General features: G+C 48.5%; 1 protein-coding gene across 4 annotated transcripts in view; it reads left to right on the forward strand.

The window, feature by feature from the left end:
- The window catches only part of LARGE1 (LARGE xylosyl- and glucuronyltransferase 1), a 525,183-nt gene extending 505,291 nt beyond the window's left edge, over positions 1-19,892 (forward strand). For all 4 annotated transcript variants that reach the window (XM_055328305.1, XM_055328304.1, XM_055328306.1 and 1 more), the window contains exons 13-15: positions 10,066-10,212; positions 15,783-15,978; positions 18,357-19,892. In XM_055328305.1, the coding sequence (XP_055184280.1) occupies positions 10,066-10,212; positions 15,783-15,978; positions 18,357-18,554 (541 nt within the window). In that variant the 3' untranslated portion in view covers positions 18,555-19,892. The remainder of the gene's footprint in view (positions 1-10,065; positions 10,213-15,782; positions 15,979-18,356) is intronic.
- The last annotated feature ends 2,827 nt before the right edge of the window (positions 19,893-22,719 follow it).

The raw sequence follows: 22,719 nt of genomic DNA on the forward strand, positions 1-22,719 counted from the left end.
CAGTTTTGGAAACTGTCATTTCCAAAGGATGATCTTCACACAATACTATCTTCTCCTCCATATGACAACTGCAGACTGACTCCTCCATTCCCTCTACATTTGTTGAGCGCCTACTGTGTACTGGAGCTGGAAACCCCGCCAGGAGCAAGGTTCAGCCCTGACCTGGAGCCTAGCAGAGCTGACAGGTGCACATTCAGGCAGTCTGCTCGATGTTACCACTGCTACCTCCCACCATCGCCAGTGAGCTGAACAGTCTTCGAAGAACCAGTCCCAAAGAAGATACCGGCCAGCCATCCAGGGATGCATCAAGGCCAGCAGAGGGGGCAGGAGAGGTGCCGAGGTGCCGAGATGCCAGGAGCCAGGCTCCTCCTGCTGGCTGCGCACAAAGCCTTAAGAGAAAGGGTGAGGCCATTCTGGGGTTTCTGAAACAGATGCACATTCCAGCACAAGTTTCTTTCCTGCCTCCCACCCCGTTTAATATAATTTTCACCTAAATCCCCAGGAACTTATGAGAATCACTTGGACTCCTTACAGCTCGGGTTTGATTAAACAGCGTGCTCTCTGACATTGGAACAGGCTCTGCAAATCTAAGGCTCTGAAGGCTGGTGGGCCTCCTCTCCTGGCTTTGAGACGGCAGCCCCAGTGCCTTCAGCCCGTGATTCCCAGCAGTTTGTCACCTGTCAACTCTGGCCTCAGCCATATTGCACTGCCACAAAATATCAGTTCAGCCAGTTCTGTTAACGGTAGAAGTTTGCATGGTCAGAGATCGAGGATCCCTCACCCCTGCCCAAGGGGTAGCGGCTACAAGAGGTACCCCATCTAGATGGTAACCAGCACTGTGAGGGCTGATGCACAGAGCAATTCCCTGATCAAAGCCAAGGCAAGTGGGAAGATGCTCTCCAGAATTCTGGGACAGAGTTCTTGAGCCAAGGGCAGAGGGAGTGGTCTTAGCGCCAAAGGTGAGAGGAGTTGAAGAAGATGAGAATGGACCGATCTGTCGAGTTTAACAGTAAGGGGACACTGCTGACCTTGGCCAGATTCAGGGGGTCACTGGCGGACTCCACTAGTTTAAAGAAAGGAAATCACCAGGATAGGAGGCCTAGTAAGCCAATAGGTCCATGCGCACGTCTCTGCATCTCCAGACCCTGCCTGTGTCCTGGCTTCCACACCGCCCCCCACCCCGCTGCTGTGAGGCAGGACCTGCCAGGCGGAGAAGATGCTGGCCGTAGCTCCTGGCCACGGACTCCAAGAGGCTCACTGCTCCAGTTGCAAATTAACCGCATTCATAGACTTGACTCCAATAGAGCCTGTGATTAATGATCTTTCCCAGTTATTTCTAAGCTGCTGCAGCCTTAACTAATACAGTGAGTGTCTTCTTCACTTGAGGAGGAGGATATGATGATGGTGATTGCACCTGCCAGCTGGGTTATAAGGCAGCTTGCTTGACCTCTCGGAGCTTTAACGACTTTATCAGTAAATCAGAAATGCCAGTGCCTCTGTCACACGTGGTGATGATTAAAGAAGTAAAGCATATAACATGCTTGAGGGGCCTGATACTGAATATACATATCCACTCGTTATTGCCATTTATTGACCACCTACAGTGTACCAGGCATTCCCTAAGAACTTCAGCTCCCCTGAATCCTATGTGCTTTCTCATTTCCAGAACTTCACAAATATTTAGAACCCTCTCCGCTGACCTGATAACTCCTGCTTCTTAGGAAAAAGTGGCGGGAAGCTCTCTGTGACTCTGCACCAGAGACCCCTATGCTCCTGCCTTCCTCCCTCCCCGAACTTTGAGCTCGGTCCCAGCAGAGGTTTTGCCTTTTCATGCAGCTCTGTGCTCCGTAGCTATGTCTGGCCTCATAAATATCCATTAATTAATGAGTCTTTTATCTTAGTTCTCTTAACAACCAAGTCTGTGAAATATTTATTATCAAGATAAGGAAACAAAAGCCCAGAGAGTCAAGCAGATTGCCCATGATTACACAATTAATGAAGTAGGGGGAGTTAAGATAGGCTCTGTCATCTAGAAGATTGTTTTTTTTTCCTCACGATTCAGCCTCCCTTGAAACTGGTGTTCCCCTGGGAGAGAATCAGCCCTCAAATGTGTTGAAATAATTTTAGCTGGCTCCCCTTGGAGCATCAGAATATGTGGCCACATGGATGACGCGATCCCATGCAGCTGCCATGCGGCCAGAGTTGAAGGGCATCTTGGTGCTGGGCATGGATCCGGGGTCACCCCATCCCCTGCCCTGGTCCTGCAGCTCTCTGAGTTTGCCCCCTCCCCCTCACACCCGATAGAGACAGCCTGAAACAGGAGATCATTGCAAAAACCCTTTCTTTCTGTTTAAACCTTACCGTGCTAAATCATCAGAGGTAGATGATTTTTCTCATTTTGTGTTCCCAGAGGTGACACCAGATTGGGTTGGCAGTGCCCAAGCCCATGCCCCTGAGAGAGGAAGCATTTGTCTCTGGGAATCCTGACTAGGGTAGCATGCATACAAGTAGAGAGGAACAAGTCAGCTGACCCTGTGAGGGAAACAGGCAAGTAAGTCACGTCCTGTTTTCAGACAAGTGTTACCATCTGTGGGACCCCTAGGGGGGCCTAACTGGAAAACAGCCTCCTGTCCTGGCTTGAAGCTCGGTGTTAAAGGTTAGGTGTTAGGAAGTCTTACTCCCTCTCCTCTGCACCATGTGGGTTAATTCTTTCCAACCTCTAATCACATAAGGTGAAATGAAACGTTTTTCACAGCAGAGATACTCATGACAAGGTTGTATGTTTTTGCCAAGTATGAGGTCCCGTTTCTTGGTCAGTTGCCTTGGGCTCCGTAAACATCACTGCTTCCATGCTGACCACCATTGTGCGTTCTGGATGGGGGATGAAGGGCCAGCGTGGTGACATGGATCCTGTTCCTGATGTGTGACTCGACCCTGCTCTTATGTTGACTGGATTTGTTTCTGCAGAACTAGGGGCAGCGCCTCTCCAAATGGCCAAAGCCCTTGCCCCTACCCGTTAGCTGGTCTCGGCTGCTGCTGCAGGTCCTATTCCGGGCGCCAGCAATCCAGAAAGAAGCCACATTGCCAAAAGCCAGTGGTCAGCCTCCACTGCTCATCTTGACTTCTCAGCAGCGTTTGACAGCCAATGGCCCCTCCATTTCTTTCCTCTTGGCTTCCTGAAGAGCGTCACTGTCTCCTGGTGTTTCTTTCACCTTATTACTCCCTCCCTTTTGTTCTCACCGATGGCTGCATCTCTTCTCATCCTACCCTCCCTTGGAGACGTTCAGTCTCGTGGCTTTAAATGCATTGGCCACTGATCCCCAAAATATCCCCACCCCGCCCTGTTTCTTGACAGGGCTCAAAACTCACCTGTCCAACAACCTCCTCATTGCCTCTGCCTAGTTCTCTCAAGCATCTCAAACAAACTGTCAGAAACCTAAGTCTCATCTTCCCCCAAAACCACACCAGGGTCTCAGTTGATGGCAACTTCAGTCTTCCTGTGATGCAAACCAAGAGCCTTGGGTCACCTCCTGTCCTCCACCTGCACACCCCACACCCAGTGGGTAAAGAAATCCTGCTGGCTTTAGAACCAGGCCAGTTCTTTTCACCTTCATTGGTACGATCATGGTCCAAGCTAACTCAGCCGTATCACCTCGGGAGCCCCCTAATTGGTCTCCCTGCTTCTACTCAAGCAACACTGCAGTCTGTTACCAACACCGCAGCCAGAGGGATTCTTTTAAATATAAAAAGCCCCTCATCTCCTTAGCTCACAGTTCCCCAGTGGCTCCCCATCTCACTCAGTAAAATCCCAAGACCTCTGCATTGGTCTCCTATCGCTGCTGTAACAAAGTACCACAAACATGGGCATTGAAAACAACACAGATGTTTTATCTTAGAGTTCTGGAGGTCAGGAACGTCTCACGGGACTGACATCAAGGCGTCCACAGGCTGTGTTCTTTGTGCAGGCTCTAGGGGAGAGTGTTTCTTGTTTTCTTAGGGGGATCCACATTCTTTGACTGGTGGCCACATCACCCTCACCTCTGCTTCCATCGTCCCATCTCTTCTGACTCTGACCCTCCTCCCTCTCTCTGATCCAGACCCTTGTGATTACTCAGATGATACAAGATCATCTTCCCATCTCAGCATCCTTAATCGCATCTGCAAAGTCCTATTTGCCATGTGAGGTTTCATATCATCAGGTTTCTGGGATTAGGACATGGACACCTTTGGAGGAGAGAGGGGTGGTGTTCTTTTGCCTCCCTCAACCTTCAGTGATCTCCAAGACCCTGTGTGACCTGCAGCTCTCCTTCTGCCAATGCCTCTCTGGCCTCATTTTTAAAGACTCCCCCTGTCCCTTATTGTGCTCTTGTTATTAGCTAAGGCCTTTGCACTGGCTGCTTCCTTAGCCTGGAACGCTCCTGCCCCAGATGGCCACATGACTGCCTCCTCGCCTACTGCTCACCTCCATGAGGCCTACCCGCAGCACCTTCTCCAAAACTGCAACCCATTCCCTACCTCTGGCATTCCTCATCACCCTGACCCAGCTCTGTTCTCCCTCACGGCAATTCCTGCTTTCCCACATACCCCGGGATTCACTTACTGTGCTGTCTCCCTCCCAGAAGTGTCAGCTCCTTGAGGACAGGAATCTCTACCTGTTGCATTTACTGATGTTTCCCAAGTGCCTGTGCAGTGCCTGGCACATGGCGGGGTGTGTGAGGAGACGAACAAGTGGAAAACAGCAGTGTAGTCACACCTCGGCCAACATTGGCACCAGCCTTTGGGACCGTGGTCAAGCCAGCACCGGAGGATGGGCGCGATCAGAATCCCGGCCAGCGTGCACCACTGCTTCTCACCTGCCGGACACAGGGCCTGCTCGGTCCTCGTGGACCCCCTGTTATCACCACCGCCATCATCACAGACACAGAACGTGCGACAGAGAGGACAGGCAATCAGCCAGGAGGCGAAACCCAGGCAGCCAGGACCCTCGTCCCCACCACCGAAGTGGGAAGAGTTCTGCAGCATGCCACTGTTCCGTATTTCTCTGAGATGCTTCCCTGTGATCTCTTCATGTTTCCCTGGTGACAGAGACCGGTCCTGGGACAGAGGGTAAGGTGAAAAGGAGCGAGGCTGTGTGTGTATGGGGGGGTGCACACGTACCACCCACCACTAGGATCAGTCCTGGGGTGTGGTCATACTGAACTGTAGGAAGCCCATCTTTCTAACAGCATACCTTTGGCGCCAGCCCCATGGTTGGTACAGGAGTCCTCGCTACCCACTCACACTCTCCCCAGCTCACCACTTTTCCCAGCAAAACAGGCTGTGAACTGTTTGCACACTTGACTGAACGGAGAGGAGACACTGAAAGGAAGAAGAGGTGCAGGAGGACTGGGGGGCCTAAAGACAGATGCTGCCCAGTGCACAGATCCCACCACCCCATTAACTCCCCCTCCACCAGGTTGGAGAGACCGAACTTGCTCTATCTAGAACACCTGAGTTGTTTTTGACCAGAAGAAGGACCCAGAGAGCTGGCTGGAGACTGGGATCGAATACACTCTGTTTAAACAGATAAGCAGGTTAGCATCCAACGCCCTGCCCTGGATGCAAGAATCCGTTGTCCTTGCTGGCTCCTCTGCACTCACCCATGTCCGGCAGTTAGGCCCCCCAGGGGGCCGAGCCCGAAAAGGGAAGGGGGCTCATTTGTTCATCGGTTACTCTGGGTCAGTCTCCAGAGTGACTGTTTTTACTTCATCCTTTCAGCAAGCCTGATAAGAGTTGTCGTCTCCATTTTATAGACAAGGAACCTGTGACCAGAAGAAGTTGAATATCATGCTCAAGGTCATAAGAGCATGGCAGGCAGAATTTGAACCCGGTGCCAGCTGGCTCCAAGCCCTGTGTACCTGCTGTGCTCACCAGCGGGGTTCGGAACTACTTAGGTAGAAGCCTTTTTCTAAGAGTTCCTCAGTCCAAAAATGCTGTAGTAGGTTTGGGAATATTTTTGAAAGTGTCTCCGGCCAGAAGCAGGGACAGCGTATCAACCAGGATTCTTCAGAGAAATGGAACCAACAAGACTGGATACTTGTTTTAAGGAACTCTGGGAACTGGCAAGTCTGAAATTCATAAGACAGGCCAGCAGGCTGGAAACTGAGGCAGGATTTGGATGATACGGTCAAGAGGCAGAACCTCTTCTTTCCCAGGAAAGCTCAGTTTTGGCTCTTACATCCTTCGACTGCTTAGATGAGGCCCACCCAATGGTTGAGGGCAAGGGCCTTTAATTAAAGTCAACTGATTGTAAAATTACTTATATCCACGAAATACCTCCACACCAAACTTTAGATGAGTGTTTGGCCAAACGGTGGGCACCATAGCCTGGCCAGGTTGACACAGAAGAGCAACCACTACAGGCTGAACCATCACAGACCTAGTACTTTACGGGTGCTGGGCATGACACCAAAGACTTCCATATACACATGTGCTTGTCCCTCCCCACAATATTTAACACGAGCATGAACCCTGAGATTCAGGATGGTTCGAGTGACTTCCTAGGAGGAGTCTTAGAATCAGAGCTGGAAGCCAAGTGTGTCTGATTGCAGCTGCACCCGATGACCTTCCAGAATCTTCAGTGTTACTCTAGATTTAGCATTCTACAAGGGTGAATGAAGTGACTGACCCAATGCCACTCAGCTCGTCAGGGCTGGCTCCGGAGCTCAGGTCTCTGGGCTCCCAGTCTGGCCTTCTCACCTCCACGTACGACCCCTCTGTTCCTGGAAGATTCTGCCTTTGAAACACTCCTGCGGGACTCACTTTCCAGATAAATGGTGGAGGCACATTGTGCATCCCTAGGTGGTCAGCAAACCCCCTGCAAGGATATGCCAACAGGAAACCAGCCGGAAGGGTCCAAGCTCTATCACTGCCAGCTCAATGAGCAGATGTGCTCAGAGTCACTGTCCTGAAAACCACTTTATTGCTGAAACAACCTCATAATGAGACCCATTCAGGACATCCATAGCAAGACCTCTTTGGACTGCATCTGAAATGGACCTCTCTAGTGACAAACCCATCTTTGTGGCAGTTTGTGTTTCAACGAGATTAAGGGGAATTTTAGAAAGCACTCCAGAATCTGATGCTCTCTATGCGGAGAGAAATAAGACTTTCTCAGGCTGCACTTTGTAAAGCTTGCCACTTACCGGGTCGGCTTACTCTGGACCTATCAGGTTGGTTTGGTTGCAAATAACAGAAACCAATGGTAGGCAGCTGAATTGAAATGAAAAGAAATCAAAGAAAACAAGACAAAAAAAAACCCAGTTGAGTGGTATTTCTTAGGGAATCAAAGTGGAATTTGGAAAACCAATACTTGAGACTGTAATTAACCTGGGCAACTCTGGGCTCTCTGCTGCAGAAGCTCAGAAGCCTCTAGAGTGCTGCCTGACATTAGCACGTGTCAGCCCTGTGGTTTCCAATCTCTGCATCTCTGTTCAAATTTCCAGGAGTGAGAAACCGATTTGCTCAGCTTGAATCCAGTGTCTGCCCCTGAACACTGCCCTAGCCATGTGTTCCAGGAGCCACGAGAAAGAGAATCACCTTTGAGCAGGGCAGTCCAAGAAGTGGCTACTGTAACCATGGTTATAATAGCAGTAGAGACACGTGCACATTCATAGATCTCTGTTGTGGGTGTGTGTACACACTTTGCCCATGCTTTGTGGTTCAGTGCTACTGGCTTCCTACGCTTTTTGCAATTATCTTGGCATAATTAGCTGTGAATGCAACCTTGGGCTTTTAGCATCCTGAGACATTTGCGACCAGAATGTAAATACCAAGCAGGAAAGATTCTGGCTGTTTTGTTCACTCTGTGTCTCCAAGTGCCTAGCACGGTGCCTGGCACAGAGTAGGTGTGCTCAGGGATTGTTGAATGAGTAGCAACCACTCAACAGTGCTGGGGTGCTGCTTCTCCCCGCTTCCTGGTGGTTGCAGGGGCTTTTTCATCTGGTGAGTCCACGGATATTCTCTAGACCCTTGTGGCCCACCCCCAACACTCAGAACCAATAGCTAAGGTATCTAGTTTTCCTGGAGGAAAGGTGGCGAACCCTGGTTCTGCCTATGGCTAATACAGGATTGACATAGAAGAGAAGGCTTGGCCATGGATGAAGGCATCTTGGGTGTTTGAAAACTGGGAAGTCATTGTTCAGGGAGACAAAGCAGGAGAGGAATGCAGACCAAAGCAGCCTGACTCAGGCTACTCATCCAACTGGCTAAATCTAGCTCACCCAGACTCTATCTTGGTGTCATCCTTTATGAGTCTCCCCAGAAATAGTGACATCAGGGTCCTATATCATTCGGTATATAGTTAACATAAACCTAATTACAAAGAATTAATTACAACTGATATTCAGAGGATTCTGAAATGACCTTCTGGTCCATCTCAGCCACGCCCTCTCCAGGGGTCACCAATGCCACCCACCCCCTTAACCAGGGCTGGCTTCTGAGACCTGTCCTTACTCTGACCTCATCATTCACAGACACCAAACCCCGCCTTGTCCTTCTCAAACCACCGCTCTGTTCTTGCCTCACACTGGCCTCAGCTCACAAAGTTTTACTTCCTGGGAGCACTACTCCCCTTTTTTAGACCCGTCCCTGCTTGTGCACTGGTTCACAGTTGTGTAGAGTGGGGTGACTTTAGTGATGCAACAATAAGTGATACATCTATGGAGGGGCTACTTCTTCCAACATTTTGCAAAATGCCTTCCAGTGCCCTAATTACCCCGAGGAAAAGTGCTTTCTCTACTTCAGAGATGATAAGCAGATAGCCTTTGCTAGCACCGAGTCCCAGGAGTCAGTGGTCTGAGCAGGAAGCCAGAATGAAGTACCAAAGTCATGGCCAAAAGGGATCATTGGAAGATCAAGCCAGGGAACAAGGACCGTGTTGTGGTATAATAGTGACCACTTGTTGCCACAAGCCAGCCGTGTGCCAAGTGCCCCAAACAGTATTTGTATTTATGTTACCTCGTTCAGCCTCCACAACAGCTCCGTGAGGGAGATCGCATTGTCCCTTTTCAGGGAGGAAGAACCTGATGTGGTAAGAAGCTGAATTACTTGCCTGGTAACAGACTCAGTGAGTGACGGAGCCAGGATTCAAACCCCGTCTGTGTTCATTACAAGACTCCTGCCTTGTGTTCCTCTCTAAGCCTTTCTCCCTTTCAAAATGATGGCCACAGAACCGGGAGATGGCAGACAAATCTAGAAGGGCAGGAGCTGGGTCTCAGAGGAGCAGGGCAAGTCGGCCGGGCTCAGAGGTGGGAGCGAGGAAATGCACGGAGCATGCCCACCCTCATGTGGACACCAGAGCTCTGTTGTGTTGGGTGCTGGCTATGGAGGCAGGGCTGCCTACTTTATTTATTTTTTTTAATATTTTATTGATTGATTGATGAAAGACATGGAGAGAGAGGCAGAGACACAGGCAGAGGGAGAAGCAGGCTCCTCACATGGAGCCCGATGTGGGACTTGATCCCAGGACCCCGGGATCATGCCCTGAGCCAAAGGCAGATGCTCAATCACTGAGCCCCCCAGGTGCCCCAGGTCTGGCTACTTTAAAGGCTCAGGACCTGTGGGACTTGGGCTTGAGAAGTCAAAAAGATGGGACCCAGAAATGCCCAGGTTGGTGGCCATCTCATCAACTTGATGTCGGACATTCGCATGTGGCCAGTGGTGGTCAGCCCAGTGGACTCTGAGGGCTGGACTCCAACCCCTGTGGGTCCCCAGAGACCTGCCTTCTGCACTTGGCTCTGACAGGGACACTCGCTGTGAAAGTAAGCCCCTCCTGTCTGGCCTGCCCTCTGTACTCTCCAAAAAGACTCCGCTTTTAGGATCAGAGGCAACATTTCTTCTCCGGCCTCCTGAGTGGTATTGGACAAGCTGCTTGGCCTCCATGGGCCTCAGTTTCCCCATCTTTCAACTGAGAGTTTGACTTGGGCTTTCTGTCCTCTCCCCCCACCCCTGTGCCAACCACCTCCCTGCCCTCATGTGGGAGAGGCCTCATGGGGACCCTGTCTCTGCCTTGCCCTTTCTTTTCAGGAAGTCTGTCATCCAGCTTGACCTTGCCAACACCAAGAAAGCAATGATTGTCCCTGCGTTCGAGACACTGCGCTACCGGCTCTCTTTCCCCAAGTCGAAAGCAGAGCTGCTGTCGATGCTGGACATGGGGACTCTCTTCACATTCAGGTGAGTAGCCTCAGTGTCCTCCCCTGGGGGTGTCTGAGGCCTTCCTGTTCCCAGAAGCCAGGCTCCAGAGCCACTGGCTCACAAGCTGGTTGCTACCTTAGACCATCTTAGGGCCAGAAAAAGTGCCACAGGCCCCCAACTAGGCTTTTGGGATATTCTCTTCCCACATGCCGCACGCTTCATCTTGTACGTGGCAGTGGACATCATGTGTCTGGATGGAAGGACAGGATGTCAGGTAGGAAGTTAGCTCACGCTTTTTGTACTTTACTCAGAGTAGATTCCTGATCCTGTCTCAATTCTGTCTTTGGATTTTTGTGTTCCTTCATTCATCTGGGAAGTGGGTTCGTCCTGTTGGTTACTATTCCCTCGTTCCCTTGTTTTGTGAGCTGTCCAGATACCAAGGTCCTTGGGCTGAGGATGGGGGTCCATAGCTTCAACAGCCCAGGGCACCGAGGTGATTCTGGGGTTGAACATGGCAGAGGGGGCAGTCAGCTGTCCTGTTGCCCAAGTGAGAGGTGTTTTTTTTTTCTAAGATTTTATGTATTTATTTATGAGAGACAGAGAGAGAGAGGCAGAGACATAGGCAGAGGGAGAAGCAGGCTCCACACAGGGAGCCCGAAGTGGGACTCGATCCTGGGACTCCAGGATCACACCCTCTGCTGAAAGGCAGATACTCAACCATTGTGCCACCCAGACATCTCTGGTTTGTTTTGTTTTTTTTTTTAAGAGTTTATTTATTGATGAGAGACACAGAGAGGCAGAGACACAGGCAAAGGGAGAAGCAGCCTCCATGCAGGGAGCCCGACGTGGGACTTGATCCCAAGACCCAGGATCACACCCTGAGCCAAAGGCAGATGCTCAACTACTGAGCCACCCAGGTTCCCCCACAAAGTGACAGTTTTGAACAAGCTCCTCGTTGGCCTGATTTTCCAAGCCCCCAAGTCCTGCAGGACCATCGCTGGGGAGCTATCCTGCCACCTGTCCAAAATGCCCAGGAAGCGTGTACGAGTGTGGTGTGAATGGGTTCTGACTCCTGGGAACAGGCTGTGGCATTAAGTCTAGTGCCCGTGGGAGAAGTAGGAGTCCTCCCTGGTCTCTTGACAGAGCAGTCTGAAGAGAGAGCCACTGCCCCACCTGCTCCTATTTTAAAGAGAAGCCTCCACACCGAACAGTGTAAAAACAGCCAACACTGCCTGTGAGTAAACATGTCACACGTTTCTAGGCAATCTGAATTTTATTGAAAAGGTTATAATAACAACTTTGGTGTCTACTGTTAAGTTACCAGAAGTTTCTAGAAGGCTCTCTCAAATTTTATTTTGGGAAAGTAACCTGATGAGATAGGTTATTCATTCAACAATTCAGAGATGATTCTTGTTCACGTTTCATGCAGATAAACAGAGGAGTGGAGGGATCCTGCTAGAGCCATAACTCGAACCTCAGCCTTCTCCCTCTATCGAGAATTCTGGAAAGTGACCTGAAATGGTTTAATAACCCCCTAAACCCAGACTTCTTTCTTCCTGGCAAGAAATAACAACTACCATTTGGCGAATATATAACTTGTACCAGACACCGTCATCAGCTGTGTGATCCTCACAACAAATCTGTGAGGCAGATACTGTCATTCCCCTTTTACAGACCAAGAAACTGAGGCACTGAGAGGCTAAATAACTTACCTAAGGACACACCACCAGGGCATGTCAGAGCCTGGATTCAGTCCAGGTCTCAGGAGCTGCAAAGACCATGCTTTTAATTCACATACCGTTGAACTGAGTGCCTGAATGTTCAGTGTTAGATGCAGGTAAAGACTGACGCTCTAAGACCAGATCTTAGTGTGAGCCTCCCACAGACGCCAGAGCCTGAAGGCGGCATGTCCGGCAAATTTCCAGGGCATCTTTCCTCCCATCTCCATCCCCAGGTGACGTAAGAACTCATTTCAAGGCCATGTCTGTGGCAGGAAAGCTGGGGTTTGGCCTGCCATGTCCATGATTCCTGCTCTGGCCAACAGCTCACAGCCATGAGGCTAAGTGCTAAATTACAGACCTTCTCCCCCAGCCCCCTGAGAAATTGCTTGTCACCTGCCCTCCAAATGATGAACTCTCAGGTCCCCTCACAGCAGAAACCCCCTCCCACTGCAGCTGGAATGGGAAGCGTTCCCCACCCCTGCCTCTCCCCTCCCCTCTACGTTCTCAGAGTGGGGTCCCTGGACACGTAGCCTCAGCATCCCCTGGGAACTTCAAGGCTTCAGGTCTCAAGCTGCATCTCGGATGCACTGGATCAGGACCTGTGTGGGTGGAACCCAGTGACTGGTTCACCAGGAGTCTCCTAGGTGATTCTGATACTCAGCTCAAGTCTGAGAACCGCTGCTCAAAGCAGAGTGCCCCAGATCTCTTCAGAGTGGCCTCCCATGTGCTGTATCCAGGAAACCTCTCATCTCTGTTTGGTTATTTGTTTTTTGTGTCTTGTTTTTTTGTTTTTTTTTTGAGGCTCCTGGTGTTGATGGTCTCAGAGAACAAGCCCTGGAGTCCCGTGTCTGTGGCCTGACAGTGGTTTCCTTGGGGCATAGTCAGGCTCTGGCATGGCTTTGGGGCAGGTGAACTGTAATGTCACCCTGTCCTGTGCTGACCAGCCACTCAGCATGCTGGTCCATCTTCAAGCCGAGCTAACGGAAGCTGCATCCCCACCCCAGGGGACACAGCGGCCCTCCCCCTCTCTTCTTCTTTCTCACACTAGTCCAAGAGTTTGTATTCCAAATAAGATGCCTATTGAAAAAAAAAAAGATGCCTATTGATACACGAATATCACTGAGAGTAAGGCCCCTGTGGATTGACATCATATCCAGGCCAAACAAGAGGGAGAAATGAGCACATCTTCATTTTTCAAGGCATCACTATATATCAGACACTGCTCTGGGTACTTTATATGAATTCACATCATTGTCATAAATCCACGAAGGAGTCATTATTCTCTCTGTTTCACCAACAGAAAGAAATGAATAGTAATTATTATTTATTAATAATAAATAATAATTACTCACCTAGAGAAATGAAGGAACAGAGGAATTAGGTAAATTTTCTACACCTGCTGAGTGACAATTCAAACCCAGACAGCTGGCTCCAGATTCGTTGTTCTTAGCTGCCTTGTTAAACTGCCTCTTAGGGAAGGAGCATTTATTGAGTGCCTCCTGTGTGCCAGCACTGTTCCAAGCTCTCTATAAACATTTCCTCCTTCCAGTTCCTTCACCATTCAGCAAGAGAGCTGTTCTTTAGCCCAGGGGACACGAGAGAAGTGAAAGCTGGTGTAGATGGTTTGCTGACCAAACTCCTCCGCTTCTAAGCGACAGAGGCAGGATTCAAACCCTGATGCGGTGGCCCCACTATGCAGAGCTTGAGCTCCAGTGAGTGCCTGGCCGCCGGAGGTGCAGGGCCAGCTCTGTGCGAGCGTCAGGTGCCAGAGAACTGTAAGCTAGTTCACGAATAGAAGTCAACTCCTTCCCAGCCTGGTTCTTGGATTAATCCCGACATTTTGCAGTATCCCTCCTTCTCACACTCCATTAAGGGGGCATTACTCTGCCTTTCGTTTCCCTTCCCATAGTGTGACTGTGGTTTTGGTGGCGGTTGCTGAATTGATGGAGCTGGGGATTCAGGTCCCTGCCCTCTGCTAGCCTGGCAGGTAGCCCGGCAACACAGTGTCCTGACAGCCCACAGGTTGGCCAGTGCCCATTCAGCCACACTGGGCAGTTCCTGGGTGTCCCAGGGAGGCCCAGCCTCGCAGAGTAAGCAGGTGGCTGCGTCCCTACCAGAAAAGCTCCACTCACCACACTGACCACTGACTCTCACTTACACCTCACTTTAGAGCCTGCCTGAGTGGAGGTGGGGCCCCAGACCACGAGCTCCTTTCTCCCTAAAGCTCCCTAACTTGTTGGGGTCCCACCTTTTTCTGTCTTGCTTTCATATTTTTCTACAATGTTCTTTTTCCCTAACCCCTTGCTCTTGGGCCAGCTCTGCTGCTTCACTAGGCTCCCGGCCTCCTGCCATCTCTTTGTAGTTTCCCAAGGCAGATTCCTGCCCACTACCTGCTCTCTGTCTTAGATACCCCTCAGGTTTTTAGATCACTTGTTCATTAATTTATTCACTGCCTCTTTGCTCTGTAGAGGCCAGAGAGTGTGGGTGATGGTGACGAAGAGGAGAGATCACCCAGCATAGCAATTCAGGGACCTGGCCCTTTGGCCAGACTGTCTAGGTTTGAATCCCAGCTCCATCCTTACTATTTGTAACCTGATATTGAATAAGTTACAAGAACTTAAAGTTGTAGGTAGAATATTTACAGTGTAACCAGTATATAGCAAGTGCTTAATATATGTTAGCTTGTTATGATTGCTGCTACTTGGTGATATTCACTTCTGTTGCCATATAAGGAATTTAGAAGCTTTAAACAATACAAATTTATTATCTCACAGTCCCTGAGAGTCAAAGATCTGGGCATGAGGTGGCTGGATTGTCACTCAGGGCCTCACTGGTGGGGGCAAAGCTCCAGTTCTCCAGAGCACTCCTCTAGGCTCCCTGACTTTCTTCCTTGCACATGGAGGACTGTGGTCACCATTTCCTGCTGGCTCTTTGCCACGTGGCCCCACAGGCAGCTCACACATGGCTCTTTGGTCTCTTCCCCCACATCTAAAAGTTCACATGATTAGGCCAGCCTCACGCCCCACCAGTAATTCCCCTTTGTTTAACCCAAAGTCAACTGATTAGTAACCTTAATTACATCTGCAAGGATCCTTTTTGCCAGATGATGTAACATAATCACAGGTTCTGCCTCAAGGGGGAGAACGTTCTATGAGGGACAGGGTCACTGTGTTCTCTGGTAGGAATAACCAGCACAGACCAACCTGCCCTTAGGTCCCTATGAATGATGCAGAGCCAGAGCCCTCCAGGAAGTCACTTACCCCTTCATTGTGAGAGTCTCCTCGTTAATGCAGGATGGAGATGACAGACTGGATTAGTTTCCTAGCACTGCCATAACAAGATGCTATAAACCAGGTAGCTCAACGCAATGGAAGTTCTTTCTCTTAATTGAAGAAGCCACAAATCCAAAACCAAGGTGTTGGCAGGCTCATTCCTCCTCCAAAGGCTCTGGGGAAGAATCCTTCCTTGCCTCTCTCCAGCTTCTGGTGGAGGCTGACTGTCCTTGACATTCCTTGGCTTATGGGTACATCACTTCAGTCCCTGTCTCCACCTTCCCATGGCATCCTTCTAGTGTGTGTGTCTCAGTATCCACATTTCCTTCTTTTATTATTTTTTTCACATTTCCTTCTTATAAAGACACCAGTGGTTGAAATAGAGCCCACCCTAACCCACTGTGACCTCATCTTGATATATCTGCAAAGACCCTCTTTCCAAGTAGGTCACATCCACAGGTACTGGAGGTCAGACTTGAACCTATCTTTTTTTGGGTCATGGTGCAACCCACACAAGGACTGTATCTGCATATACCTTTTCTTCCTCCAAAGCAGTAGCATTGGTGAAGCTGAGCATCCTTCCTTGTACCCAATGGCTTTTCTCCATGTGACCCAGGTACCACGTCTGGACGAAAGGCCACGCTCCCACAAACTTTGCCAAGTGGCGGACCGCCACCACACCTTACCGTGTTGAGTGGGAGGCTGATTTTGAGCCGTACGTTGTCGTGAGAAGGGACTGCCCTGAGTACGACCGGAGGTTTGTGGGCTTTGGCTGGAACAAGGTGGCTCATATCATGGAACTGGATGCACAGGTGAGCTCATGGAATATCCTGGAGCTGTTGCTATGGGGGAAGAAGCCGTGTAGACTTCAGGGCTGAAAGGGGACCCTGGAGGTCAGAGAGCAGAGCATGGAGATAGAACAAGATGTGGTCAGGGACCACAGAACAGAACATGACAGTGCTAATTCTCAGGGCCGCTGATTCCCAAATCATTCCTCTTTCTCTACCTTTGGGTGAGAGTTGGATTCCTGAGCAGGACCCAGGCAAGTGTGAGTGTCCTATGACAAAACATTTCATTCCCCATCCTCACCCAATTTAATGATGAGAACAAAAATAAATCATCACTTGGCTTTTGTGCCATGTAACTGGCACAAAGCATTCTACAAGTTTGATATAAGGGACACAAGAAGGCATGTGGCTTGAGATGCAGCGCATTTTCTTACTCTGTCACTAAAAGCAATGATTTGGGGGCTATGTTTAATTGTGAAACATTTTCATTCATTCAACTAATACTTACTAAACCCCTACTTCAAAAGAAATTGGCAGAATTCTAACAGGATACACCAGGTGTCTGCGAGCTCTTTCTGCAGACGACCAGATAGTAAATTTGGGGGCTTCGTGGAGCCTACAGGTCTCCTTACTCAGCTACTTAACTCGGCTGTTGTAGTTCAACTATAGACAGTAACTAAACATGGGCGTGGCTGTATTCCAATAAAACTTTATTTATAAAAACATATAGGAAGCCGGACTTGCTCCAGTGTTAAATAAACAAAAGCACAGCTAAACTAATCTGGTTAAATTAGGAGAAGGATGCCTAGGCCTCTCAATCCCACCTTTTTCCCCTTTGTGTGTTATTCTCCAAGGCTTCTCCTCATGGAGCACAGGATAAATATCTTTCGACAGGAGCACCTCAAATTAAAAAAAAAAAAAAGCAAGGTCGGATGCTCAGTGCTGGCTACCCCGAGAATCACCTGGAGAACTTTCCAACAGTTCCAGTATGTTTGAGAGCAGTCCTGAGTGATTTTAATAAGCATCTAGGGTTGCAAACCACTGGTGTAGATGGGACGTTGTAGAATAGTGTCCATACTTAACAACAGAAGCATGACCTTTAGTATCCATTTTTTCAGTACTACTGAAGGTAGTGCAATGCTGCTCACAGAAACATTCAGGCTGCCCCAACTTCTGCTTGAAGGAAAAGAAATGCCATATTCTTATGTCCAGCAGTGCGGTGAGGTGAACTGGTTCAAATAGTTAATTTTTTCCAGCACTGAGACCCAGCTTTTGTTTGTTTTAAGGCAATTTTGACAGAACTCTTGAAAATGTCTTGATTTATTTTTCTTTCTTTGCTGGTAGCACAGCCAAACGTAACTTTACCCTTTCCAGCGATTTCCCAAAATAATGAGTACATACCCAACAGGTAATCCAGCACACCTGTAGGGCTAGTGGGATTGGCCAGGTTCTTTGTCCCCACAGGAAAGTCCCAAACAGCTAAGCTCTGGGAACTTAGGATTTATCTTATTCCTTGCATTTTCTCTTCAGGATTTATCTTATTCCTCCCCACCATCAACTGTCATTTCTTGCTGCTGTCAGCGTTCCTCCATCTGGAACAGCTACCTTTCCCCATTCTGAGTCTCCCTTTCAGAGTTCATTCTGATCTGCTCTGGGCCGGGAAACTAGATGACCAAAGCTTAGCAGACGTTATGTCTGAAATTAGAGCACATGGGGTCTGAGGGAAGGTGTGCTGGCTTCTCTTTAGAGTTCTGTGTCCTAAATTTGTGTCACCTATTTTGGCTCTTTGGAGGCGTTTTATTTTTAGTCTGAATTTCTAATGCTGAGTGGAGGCTACTATACAGTAGCGTGACTTATCATAAGGATGAGTAGGCAAGAGCTTTGTTCTAAGTGAGCTTCTATCCAGTGGGGTCTTTTTTTTTTTTATTCTTTTTTTTGGTCCCCTCTTGTGTACTAATCTGTTGAGGCTGTCAAATCTCATCAAGTCCTATGAGAAATCACGTAAACAGACATCATTTAATTGAACAAGAGCGTCTCTCATGGCTTGCATCATTCTAGAACAACCACATGGGCACGTGCTCACATTTACCAAGAACCTTTCATGGGCCAGGAGCTCTGTCCAGCACTATTCCGTACATTATTGGTCATCTTTCAAGGTAGGTATTATTACATTTGCTTTATAGATGAGGAAACTAAGGCAGAGAGAAGCCAAGTAGTTTGTCCAGCGTCATGGCAACAGCCCTGCACTGTCCCTCTCCGGCATGGCTGTCTCTCCATACACCCTCCTTGCTGATGTCATTCTCCACTTCATTCATTCACTTGGTCATCTGGTCACCCACTTGGGCAAACACCGTATAGGCCTGAGGGTTCTTGCAAGTGCTCACGCCACTCTTGTCTTCCAGGAATATGAATTCATCGTGCTGCCCAATGCTTACATGATCCACATGCCTCATGCCCCCAGCTTTGACATCACCAAGTTCCGGTCCAACAAGCAATACCGCGTCTGTCTCAAAACCCTGAAGGAAGAGTTTCAGCAGGACATGTCCCGCCGCTATGGCTTTGCTGCCCTCAAATATCTCACGGCCGAGAACAACAGCTAGCACCAGGAAGTCCGCCACTAGGGAGAGAGACCTCTTCTACAGGGGGAACGCCACTTGCTCTTTGGGGCTCAGCCTTCAAACTCAAAATTGAGCGATGCTTTTTTTGGTTTGTTTTTATTTGTCTTTTTGGCCCAACAAAGCCGCCCACACTATAGAGATCTAGGATAAGGATCCGGCCAGCGCCTCTCTGCTCCACAATCTGACATTCCCAGGATGCAGAAGAATAGCTCATCGACACAGTCTCTTCAAGAATGGGACACAGAGGAGTTCGAGGGAGCAAAGGGGTTATCCGACCACAAAGCCTCAAAACCAAGCAGGTCTTTAGGATGTTCTCATTGCTTTTTAAGAAAGGGAAGTCAGGGTGCTGGGGGTTAGCCATCCCAGGAAATAAAAGCAAAACTGTCTCTTCGTTTGAGGAAACTTTCTTTTGTGTCCTGCAATCTAGCTGTGTATCCAGGGTGGGAGGCAAACCAATGATCTGAACCAACCATTTGGGAAAACCCAGTGGGGACATTATACCTGGTAGGACCTGGAGGTGGGGTTGGTTGGTTCTTTATCCTCAAGGACACTCTTGTTTTGCTTTGATTTGTTTTTGTTTGGGGGGATTTTGTCTGTTTGTTTTTGGTCTGGGAATCCAAAATAGAAAACCTGATCTTTTAAGGCTCTGAAGGAGAATCTGCTGCCTCATCCAGCATGCCCCCATCAGCAGTGGCCCAGCAACAAGTAGGAGAGTCTTTGGCCAATATTTAGACATGGGCAGCCTTCTTCAGGATTATCACCGAGGCCCCCGTGACTTTGAATCCCCTACTCTCCAGAATCCAGGGGCTAAGACAGAGACTGCGGAAATACCAAGACCAGTGGTTCTACAACTGGTCACATATGCTATTGGCCATGACTGGTTTGTGGGGAAAGGGCTCTGAAGGGACTCTTGCGGTGCACACGGAAGGCACCAACCTCTCAGGCTTTAGAAGAACTGCAGTAGTTCACACAAGCCCAATTCTGAAGACCCATGTTTCCATCTGGAGACCTTCGGGAAGAAGGCCTTGGGTTCCTCTGTGTTCATGCCGCCTCCCTGTGGCTGGGACAAGGTCACGGCCTCAGGCTCCCTCTGGGACCTGTGTGGGGGGGGGGGGGTTGGCAAGCACCTTTACCGTTACACGGATTGAGGAGACACTGGACTTTTTACCCATTTTCTTGAATCTTCAATATTAATGTTGTGTTTACATTGATGAGAACAAGAGTCCACGCCTACTCTCGGCGAGGCTGTTTGTACTAAGTTGCAATGTGACCAGCGAACGCTGCATTCAATAAACGAAAGTACGGACTGTTTCTTCCCCACTCCCTCCCAGTCTTGTGAGATGATGCTGCCGAGACACATGCCAGTGTAGAGAGCAAGATCCATAAATGGCAACCTTACACTTTCTGTTCTCCCATTTTGTTTTTCTCATCATTCGAACCTTAACCTCGCTCGTTTTCTCCTTTTCTGAGGTTAGATCTCACTTTATGCCCCAACCCTCAAAGCATCTTCAGAGTCTCTGTCCATCTTCTGTCTCAGCGCAGAAGTCAGACACTTTATATCCCAGCTGCTAGCAAGGGAGATCCTGGTAATCACTGGGAGTAAGCCCCCAACCCTTTGTCCTGGTGGTCGTGTGACACCCGAGATCCATCCATGTGTTATATGCTCAAGTGGAGATCTCACTAAATGTATTTAAAAAGCTTAGGAAAACAATTATTTGGACTAATCCTCAGATACGGATACATTTCCGTGTGTATGTATATGAATGCGTGTATGCATATATATTTATCATACATATGTTATATATATATATATAGTATATACGGGGCATGTACATCCCTAAATTAATACACAAATACTATAAAAAGATAGCACAAACGTATTCAAAGAACGTGTTAAAGTCCTCTTTCTCCATAGGTGTGTGAGAGCCAGCTCCTGCCAGCTCACAGGAACTTAGTGTGTGCATCTATGCTTGTGTCCAGTGTTTCATGTTCCTACTTTGAAATTGGCCATGATGAAAGTATTTACGCCACGGCAATCAGAAAACCACAATCAGGTCACCATCACCACCCCAAGAGCTGATGGTTAAACATTTACCAGCACACCAATGCCTTTTTCTCTTCCTTCTGTATACACACACACCAACACACACACACTTGCTCAAAAATTATCTTTTCTAGAGAAGACCATTGTTAATGTAATTTTTAATCAGTCACTACTAGCTACTTAAGCCAAGTGGAAATGTACTAGTATTACTGGTTCCTTGACGCTAAAAATCAATTTTTAATTCCCTAAAGCCTTTTATTTTTTACAGTTCCTGAATCCTGCCCAGCCACCTTGCCTTCCTTTGCCTTTCTATGGGTAGAGTCCTGACCATATAACTTACCATGCAGACTGGGTCACCTCTGAGAATAAGAGAAGGTGCTAAGTACTTTGAGACAACAGGTGTAAATTGGAGGACGATGTAGCTTCATGTACACTGAATTTATTAAAGCCAGAAACTGACTCTCCACACCGACAGGAGAAAATCCTATTTCCCCAAAGACAGGTGCCTGACATAATGAAGCTGGTCTGACTTAAGGCTAGAGCTCAGATGCTGGCTAATGCCCAAGTTCAACACTGAGGCTGCCAACCCAGTGGAGGCTGAGGTCTGCAGAGCCTCAAATAATTCCCAGAATTTACATTAAGAGCAGCAGCTCCTTACCAGCCCCAGTTCACAGGCAGGGGGAGCTTCAGCCCTCATGGCAGAGGCAGTTCCTACCCATCGTGATTCCTTAATCTCAGTTCCCCAGGGCAAAACAAGCTTATAAATGGGTCACGCTGGTGTTTTCATGCTTTAAAAAGTCAATACCATCTTGGCTTTCAGCTGGGAGGAAAGAAAGGTTTCTCTCGCTTTAGCCTCCATAATATCCAGTGTCTGGGAGAGCTAAGATTCATTGAGTAACCAATATGTAAAAGGGCCTTGTTCATGCATTAGCTCATTGAATCCTTGCAGCAAAACTGCAAAATGAAACCTACTATTTGTAGGTGAGGAAATCGAGTGAGCGCTGGGAAATTAACTTCCCTAAATTCACATCGTCACTATATGGCAGACCCAGAATTTAATTTAAGCCCATGCCTAAATGGATGGATACAAAAACCACATAACCTGCAATGCTGCTCCCTTCCCCAATAAGAAAGAAACATGGACTATTGGCAGATGAGAGGCTTTGAGCCTATATAAGAAGAGTCTTAGATTTCTAGTCTTCCTCCTCCCACACCCATCCGGTAGCACACACACAGACCAGACAGCAACCCCTCTTAGATGCTCCAAACCTTGCTATACCCATAGACTTTCTGAAAATTCATTTGAAATAGACCTGGCAGTCATAATCCTAGTGAGATGGCTGGGATCGACTCAGGGGCAGTCATGGATTCCCTGAAGGCTTCTCCTGGGTTACATGGCACAGATAGACACGTTTTAAGCTCCTCTTGGACCTGAACTCAGCTGCTTGCTGCTTCAAAGTGGACTCTGAATGTGTTGAGCTGATTTACAGAGCACATATTTGCTGAGTTGGTTAACAGCTTCTTTGTACCCCATCGTGAAAGGACAGACCCCACTTTAATTCTATTCCTTTCAAAGACTCTACTGTCTTTGAGCTAGGGCTTCATTTGTGGTCACCAGGCCTTTAGGGAGCTCTGTGTTTAGTGGGAAAAACGTGATTAAAATCCCCTCAGACATGGCTTCTGCACACTCTTAGGAAGACAATGAGAGCTGCCCATTTACTGAACCAAGACTTCTGTGGTAGTTGGCAATGATGAGTCTTCACAGCAGCATAATAACATAAGGTATTATCATCCCTATTCTTTCACTAATGGAACCAGACCTCAGAGAAATTTTGTGAATTGCCCCAAATCACACAGGTCGTTCGTGGAAGTGCTAGAATTTGAGCCAAAATCTGGCTCGCTTCACAAATCCATGTCTCTACTCCGTGCTGCTCCCTGTCCATGCCACAGTGAAGTCGACTTAGCTACAGGCTTATGCGGCCTTATGCTCATGATACACTTTTTTTCCCTTGCTTTTTCAGTCCTAAGTGTTTATTTCCCAATTTAATGCCACTGAAGTTTGTGAAATGTCAGTTATCTGCTAAGTGCATTCTAAGACGTTTC

This window comes from Nyctereutes procyonoides, unplaced genomic scaffold, assembly GCF_905146905.1.
Source record: "Nyctereutes procyonoides isolate TBG_1078 unplaced genomic scaffold, NYPRO_anot_genome, whole genome shotgun sequence".
Classification (NCBI taxonomy): domain Eukaryota; kingdom Metazoa; phylum Chordata; class Mammalia; order Carnivora; family Canidae; genus Nyctereutes; species Nyctereutes procyonoides.